This window comes from Gasterosteus aculeatus, chromosome 9, assembly GCF_964276395.1.
Source record: "Gasterosteus aculeatus chromosome 9, fGasAcu3.hap1.1, whole genome shotgun sequence".
In the NCBI taxonomy this organism is placed as follows: Eukaryota; Metazoa; Chordata; class Actinopteri; order Perciformes; family Gasterosteidae; genus Gasterosteus; species Gasterosteus aculeatus.
The window spans coordinates 5,481,416-5,489,286 of NC_135696.1; the positions used below are offsets into that span (position 1 = coordinate 5,481,416).

The 7,871-nt window shown below is 41.7% G+C and overlaps 1 protein-coding gene across 3 annotated transcripts; it reads right to left on the reverse strand.

Moving 5' to 3' along the window:
- Positions 1-167: 167 nt before the first annotated feature.
- On the reverse strand, positions 168-7,664 carry LOC120824982 (uncharacterized). 3 transcript variants are annotated; one of them, XM_078080263.1, is made up of 9 exons: positions 7,506-7,660; positions 4,684-4,760; positions 4,270-4,602; positions 3,545-3,856; positions 3,011-3,139; positions 2,230-2,259; positions 1,538-1,576; positions 1,404-1,436; positions 168-1,319 (listed from the first exon to the last, which is right to left on the reverse strand). In XM_078080263.1, the coding sequence occupies exons 2-8, from the start codon at positions 4,748-4,750 to the stop codon at positions 1,405-1,407; spliced, it is 942 nt and encodes a 313-aa protein (XP_077936389.1). In that variant the 5' UTR covers positions 4,751-4,760; positions 7,506-7,660; the 3' UTR covers positions 168-1,319; position 1,404. The 3 variants fall into 3 exon arrangements, with proteins under 3 accessions (XP_077936389.1, XP_040042158.2, XP_040042159.2); XM_040186224.2 differs by having other exon boundaries at positions 1,538-1,573; positions 2,227-2,259; XM_040186225.2 differs by lacking the exon at positions 2,230-2,259 and having other exon boundaries at positions 1,538-1,573; positions 7,506-7,664.
- Between the last annotated feature and the right edge of the window lie 207 nt (positions 7,665-7,871).

The following is a 7,871-nucleotide window of genomic DNA, read 5'->3' on the forward strand; positions in this document are numbered from 1 at the left end:
GGTTTTTCCCAGAACCCCCCTGTTCTTCCAACTATACAGTCCTGCTCCGAAGATAAAAACCTCTTAGTAGGCTTGAGTAGGCTAGACTCTATGTCTCCTGATGGTTTTACAACGAGGTCGAGTGAGAATCTTTTTAATAGTACACAGGCAAGGAATCTTTCACACGGTTCAGTTTTTCAACTAAATGTGTTCATTTGCATTTCAGGAAACATTTAATTTACATGAAAATAAGTCACAGATGAGCTTTTAATCCATATGAATCCAAAAGAAACAACAAACACGAACATCATTTTCACAGATTTACAGTAGAGGATACAAAACACCCATAGAGTAAATAATTAACTCTGCTCCTTTATTAACCATGACTCAGTTTAGAAACAACATGTCCTGCCAATTTCCATGACCCCCGGTGCCAAAGGAACACCTGAGTTTTAATATGCCAATCAAGTTGCTTACTGCTGCCAAAAGTAACACAGTGAGTTTCATGAACGACAGCTAGTGGAACATAAGTCTACTTCCTTCCGCCACACAGTTTTCCATTGGCAAGCAATCGGAGAACAGTATCTGTCCTGTGTACTTTCTCAGCGGTTAGAATAAGGATATGAGATTTGCTGCGCTTGACTATTCTCAGGCAGTTTATGGGTAAGTTGGTCGGTTGATTTTAGTTTTTACAAAAGGTTCAATCAACAACCCTAAAGGGGTTTGTCTCAGGATCAGCTGGAGTTTCAATATGGTTCTAATTAGCACCTGTATTCCCACCAGTGTCTTTAGTCAGACCCACGGTTATCGTTAAGTTGGATTTGTTGACAGCAAAATATAGTTTAAGTATCTTCTTTCAGCACAGTCTCAAAACTAGGCTACTTACAAATTGCAGAATTTGATGCAAAAAGTAAAAAATCTGACCAATAGGTCCCCCCCCCCCCCCCCACCCCCCACACACACACGCACAAACCCCCCCCATAATAATACAAGTCAACTTTTTCCTGCCGTGAGATACTCGGCCAAGCTGCCAAAGGCTACAGTTAATCCTTCATCTGATCGTTCTTCAATGTTCTCTTTCGGTTTCTGGTGATGTTACACATTCCGCTCCATGCAGCCGCCATTGAATCACAGGTTCAATCACACATTTAATCACAGATTCAAAATCAGTCAAATGACTTTGTTGGATTGAGTTGATTTAAGCGTGTTTTCGGGTAATCACAGTAGCAATCCCTGGTTATACGGTATACAAAGCTGTGGGCAAAGTACAACGATAGAATGTAGATTAGCATATAAGGAAGTGTCTTCCAGTAAAATGGTGACAAAACTCGCACGGACTCCTGCAGAGAGAGAAAGAGACAGAACATTCAGAATCCTGATGTTGATTTGAAGAGGGTGAATATCAGAGACAGCATTATAATTACCTCACGCATTGTTGTCTGTGTATTCCAAATCACCTGCAAAAAAAATGTCATATCAAAGCATGGATTTCTTTGTCGCAGAGTCTATTTGAAGTTGTTTTAGTGGGACAGTGAACATACTCGTCATTCAGACATACCTCCATTGTACTCTTTGGAAGCCTCACTGCGGCCCCCTGGAAGAAATCACAAGACGTTAAATTAGTTTACTATGGGAGGGGGCGTCAAACCATCACCACATGAAGCAAGTTTGTGACATGGGAGCAGAGGCTGGTCCCTTAAGGTGAATGACCAAAACAAGAGTCGGGTTGGACTCTAAAAAAGGGATTAGCGACCAAGCCCAGTTTCCCAAAAGCCAAGAAAAAAACGCTATCATTTAAATCCTGTGTTTGTACCCAGACTCTTTCAAAGCACAGTGATACGTTTAGTTGCATTCATCCCCAGTCAGTGCAGGCTTAGGTTCCCTGGTTGGTGATCAACATGTGCTCCAACTGAATTAACATTTAAAACACAGGAGGAGTACGTGCCTCAACAGGGTTGGAATGAGATCAGAGCCCTGTATGTAAGGGAGTGAGTTTGATTTCACGTTGTTTCTCATGCCACCGACCTTACTATTCAAAAAATAGACATAAAAATTCAACATCCACCAAAGTTTGAAAAAAGAAGATTTCAGCCATTTAAGCCCCTTGTTAATTTGCCAGAAGGACATGAGCAGATATGTAGCTGATAGGTGGAACAATCCATAGACAGAATCTTTCTCTACACCTCTAAGAAAGAGACAAAGTTGAAACCAGAGCAGAAGCGATTGTATGTCCAAAGATGGACGTACCCATAAGGGGTGCTGTGGACTGTCTTCGAGCCGCTGTGAAAACAACAATGGGAGAATAAAAATCAAACATCTACAAGTGCCATCGAAACAAATCTCTGTGAGCAGTTCACGGCACCTGCCCGTCTTGATTTTACAGTGTAACAGTGTGTGTTTTCCCATCGTAAATAATATGGCTTCTCGCCAGGTGTTGTCTACAGGTTTGTCAACCTCCTCCAATTGAGGTGTCGGCTTGAATGTAATCTAGTGCTGCGTGGGTTGAATACTTAATAGGTTCAGTAGTTTAAGGTGGATATTTTCAAAGCAATATAAAATAATAATGGGAAAATATTTTGAAATCAATAAAAATACAGTATTTTAATTCATGATCAAATATGAATAGTAGTACTACAGTAGTTGCGCAGTTGTACTGCAGAGTTGTGTTGCATCAGTAACTACGCACTACTTGCACAGTTCACAAGTATGAAGAGGAAGAAGAACTCGGAACCTCCTTCAATGTAACAGAGCAGCTGGCTGTTTAACACTGACTTTTTAGCCTTTATAAAACGCTGTGTTGCAATATATATTAAGTCATGTCCATGGAAACGAGATGTAGGCTGCATTTGTGAAGCCTGACACCGTGTTTGTGATGCAATCTTGTGTCTTAAGAGAAAGATGGAAACACTGAAATGAACCAGCGACATTTCCTTATCTCTTTTGTACCTTTATTACTTGTGTTCGAGGGCAATAACTGATTTCTTGGTTCATTTTAACCGAAAGCCAAAGAAGGGCCTGTGCGGGTACTCACTTTGAGATCGCCTTCTGTAAACCATCACGGCGATGAGCAACCCTACGATCAGCGATCCGATGACCACCACAGGAGCCACTACTTTGGTGGCCGGATCCAGCTTCTTCCGCCGCTCTCCTTCCACTTTTTCTGTAGCAATCACATTGAACAATTGAGATTTTTATTCATGCTTTATTTCTTTTAGGGACCAAATAGAGTAGAAATGAGGGGTACATGCACTGATGGGAAATTCCCCCCTGAAATACTTCAGCAACCTACATTCACTTTCTCTTTAACACTCGCAGTGTTTGCAGTGACAAATTGAAACTGTTGATACAGTTTTCCTATCAACAAAGACTAAATGAACTCAAGACAAGTCGAGAGGCACAGTCTTATCAGGGGTGTGGCGTTTTCTTTCTTTGTGAGGATGTTTTGGGAAACATAGCAGATATCAGATGCTCACATGACAGAACTGTCTCGTTATAGTGGGTTTTGAGGGAGTTTTAGTAACTGACTTTACATGGAAATTGGTTGAAATCGCTGTGGGACAAATACCTGCAGTTTCTGGATTTGGGTCCGGCACTGGAAATAGGGTCTCTTGCTCTCTGCCACCGCTGGCGTTAAACACCCTGCAGGTGTAGGAGGACACAGAGGATCTTTTCCCTAAAAACAGCGTGCTCGAGAGCTGAAACAGACCATTTTCTCCCTTGCTCGCCTTCATTTGAGAGGCTATGAGCTCCTCGTTGCTGCCGAACCAGCGAAGTGTGCCTTCTGGGTAGCCACCATCAGACTTACAAGTCAGGGTACCGCCTGTACTGGGATTCATGGCCTCAGGGTTTGAGTGGATTGTTGGTTTCATGTATTTGGCTGAAAAGAGTTCATGAAAAAGACCATCATTGAGTGAACAATGCACCGTGACGTCAACCAAGTGACAACTATAAATAAAGTTGGCCATTGTTTTGAAAAGTACTAGATATGTGGTGGGACAGACGGACAAAGACTTGCAACGGGTTACTTTCGACAGGATTACTTGTAACAATAAAACTGAAAGTACATAAAGACAGAAAGCGAAATAGCAATACAACGTGTCAGGAAAGTCCCCTGATCTCTAAATAATAACAAGACAAAAGTAAAATATTTCAAGCACGTTATCTGTTTGTAACTAGAATGTTTCAATGTTTACAGAATCAACTGTAGTCATGGATTGTTTTTTACATTGGTTGGGATCGGTTTCGTAGATGAATACTGGTCACCTCGCCGTGGACACTGGAGGCTCTCACCTGTGGCATGAAGTGTGGTGGAGTCTTTGCAGACGCCGCGGTCCGTTAACACCTTGACTTCATAGAGTCCCTCGTGCTCCACTTCGGTGTTGATGATGCGCAGGGACACCGTCATGTTTCTGCCGTTCCAGGAAGAAGGCGTCACAAACAAATACCCAGGTTCCTGCACTGTAGTAACTCTGTCTGTGACACTCAGCAGGGTACGGGAGTCCTTGTTCCAGGTGAAGCTATACATCTCTGTGTCAGGAGGGGTTTTTACAACACACTCCAGGAGCGACTGACCGCCATACTGTCCCAGCGTTTCCTTCTGGCAGTGCACAGTTGAAAAATCTCCTGGAGAAGAGAATATAAGAAGTTATATCAGCAGCAAAGAGCCCTTCATACTTCCACTTCTCTGATTCAGACTGAATTTACCTGTCTTTGCACTTCCTATGCTCATTATGGTGACGGTCAAAATAAGGAGGACGCAAATTGAGGCCATGTTTGTTTACCTGAAATGACAGAAAAAACAATTCTTTATGTGCTGATAGGAACATATGTAACAAACACATACAGATGTTTTAACTCAAGGATCTATTTCTTACTCCTTAACGTCACGCTGTAGTGTGTTAGAGGCACGAGAATCTCTTTTTTTGCACTTCTGGTTGGATGCTAAACTGCATTTTGTTGCCTCAGTACTTGTACTCTGTGCAATGACAATAAAGTTGAATCTAATCTAATATAAAATACAATTGTTTTTTTTAAGTTCCATATTTTTGTACACTTTATTCTTTTTCAGTATTTTATTGTGAAAACTGGCAACTACCCATTAAAAAAACTAACTAACTAAACTAACTAACTAACTTTGTGCTACATCACCACTTTTCCCCCCTACCATTATAACAGGGGGCATTTCGGTCTTTACATGGTCGCACGTTTACAATCCTTCTCTGTATCGCACACACACACACACACAGGTGGGTACACTCCCACCAGCAGAAAGAGAAAGCGCAAGCCGAAGGGTGGAAACCTAGAGGAAACACAGTTAGTCATACATTTGAAAAAGTTCAATGTAGTCTGATTATGACATCGACTATGATAATCGCACCTTGAAATCAAACAAAAGCAATGTGCCGTGCCTGAGTGTGTTGCAATCGTGTTTTGTCCAGTTTGTGCAAGACTGATTACGTCAGACTTGGATGTAAAAGCCGTTGTTGGGGTTTCAGGACGCACATCACTCTGCAGATGGGACACAGTACTGACAAACTTAAATGACCAGCGTTACACGGGAATAATCAATAATGCCTGCGTGTGCCGACCCGCCGTGGTCAGTTGTCTGGTTTCCTTACAACCACCAGAGACTGAAAAACGTATCCTAGTTTGAACCTCTAGATCTTTGAAAGCTTTTTTTTATTCTCTATTTTATGACCTCACAGATCCATGGGGGCCTGTGCAAAAACTGAGAGTGAAAGGAATGTCACGGCAATTTCAGGAAAATAAGCTCCTGAGCCATAACACCGGTTATCCCAAACAGACACTAAACCGGTTAGTCATGTGGTTCCAAAGCTTTAATGGTGGAGTTTTGACTGTTAGTGACTGCAGCTGCACAGCAAAAGGAGTCGAGGTCCTCGACACATTGTTCAAGGCGGATGTGCATCCCACAGATGTTATAGAGAAAATGATTATGTAATTATTATTACAGTCATCATTTCATTATTATCCAGATCATTTTCCCATTAAATAAAATATATTAACGAGAAAGAGACTAAATAACTTTTTCAAAATGTGGAACCTCTTCCGACATCTGTTGGACGACTTTAAGTGTTTTACTTTAACCTAGAATGTTGCCCGCACATTCAAATCAACATTCTGTCATTCTGAAAGAGAAAGTAGAGGGAGTGTATGGTTGCTTTTGTCTGCTTTAGGAGAACCCAAAGAACAATGGACAAATGTGGATACAGAGTGCCATGCAGGACATGTCACATACAGCCATCCATTGCAATTGTATAGTCTTATTTTATCCGGGGCCTGCACCTCCAGCGTTGTCTGACCACGCAGAAGAGGATGAAATAAAAATCAGGAAGTTTGAGATAGTCATTTCGATGTGGCTGCGTGGGTCTATCTCCTTAATCAGCAGTCTTTTTTTTGCACACATGCAGAACCTGTTCAGGCTCGTAGTGCATCTTGCATTTAAAAACAAAATGTTTGAAAAGTTGTTGTTTGCTGCATTTACTTAGACATATGCTAAAAGACATATTTTTTTTTAAAACAGACATCCACCACCAACATTGATTTTTAATGAACAGTATCAGAATATGCCATAATTGATAGATAATGCATTGTTTTAAAGTCAGTGATCACAAGGTACGCGTTCCATCATAGTCCTTTTCTCAGCCTGAAAGATGACAACGGTGTCAAGGAGTGTGACAGCTTTGTCTCCAGCTCTTGGAGCTTGACGACAGGGAGGTAAAGGAACTGCAGAGGAGGTTAATACTGCCAACCCGTCCATTTGACAGTTTAATGATCCAAGAACTACACATAACTGTAAAAACATTCAGCCTTTATGCCTCCTGAGCGACGTAGTAAAAGCACACAGCCTTCACACTCACTGAAACTAATCATACATAAACAGTGTGGGACGTCATAGAGGTCAAGTGTTTCTGGTAAAAACCCATCCTAAATTTGACAAGTGACCTTATGACCACTGAGCCTTTTTTAAATTTATTTATTTTCTAACCTCGTCACACATCTACGTGTGTTGATCATTCTGCTCGCTAGAAAGAAACAACAGCCTTTTGTACAAGTCATGAGACACAAGTCGGGGTTGGCCTTTTGCTCTGTGATTGTGTTGCCTTCCATAGGCCAAACTCTGCAATTGCAAAATCTTAAAACCAAGATTAACAAACCTTGTTGCCACAAAATTAGTGTTTAGATTTTTAGAACAAACAGTTGGGCTGACCTTCTCATTAATGAGGGGCTGAAGCAGTGTGAATACATTTATTGCGTGTGAATTTCCTTTGTCTACATTTCATTTACAGCAATCTGTACCTGCTGCCCCAAATACACGTTTACATTTTGACCAATTATCGGCAATCATTAACCAAGGAAGCCCCTGCTTGTTTTGACATCTTGTGTATGATCCACGTTGTCCACGTTGCAGAGAACGCTTCGCCATCTTAACGCACATTTGTCGAGACATACTGCTAACACAACAACAGCAACAACAACAACAGAGGCCCAACGAACGAAAAACTCACCATACACGCTCCCACACGATGCGACTGCTCCAGTTTGCGGTCAACGTTTAAATTGCGGGCTTTACAGCTCGAGTCCTCGGGTCCGCTTCCTTACTTTCACTTTCGGAATGAGCGGGTCGGCGGTTGGAGAAGCGGATTGGCCGGAGAGGAGGCGGGCGGAACAAAGCTGGTCAACTGAGGCTGAGAGTGTTTTTAATGAAAATGTGCAGTTACGATTTACTACTTTACCCTGTTTAACGTAATTTTCTTTACAAATAAATCAGAGAGAGGTTATTTTGTTCCCGGTGTGTTCATGAAACAATATCCACGAACTCATACGAACGTGTCAACAATGAATTGTGTTCACACTGGCCATTAAGTTGACTA

What these genes read in the sequence shown, in the direction of transcription:
- LOC120824982 (XM_078080263.1), bottom strand. Translation starts at nt 4,750, where the DNA reads ATGGCCTCAATTTGCGTCCTCCTTATTTTGACCGTCACCATAATGAGC. An exon ending in CCCAAATCCAGAAACTGCAG is followed by an intron (nt 3,140 to 3,544) that starts GTATTTGTCCCA and finishes TGATTGCTACAG; the next exon opens with AAAAAGTGGAAGGAGAGCGG. An exon ending in ACAGTCCACAGCACCCCTTA is followed by an intron (nt 1,577 to 2,229) that starts TGGGTACGTCCA and finishes TGTGATTTCTTC; the next exon opens with CAGGGGGCCGCAGTGAGGCT.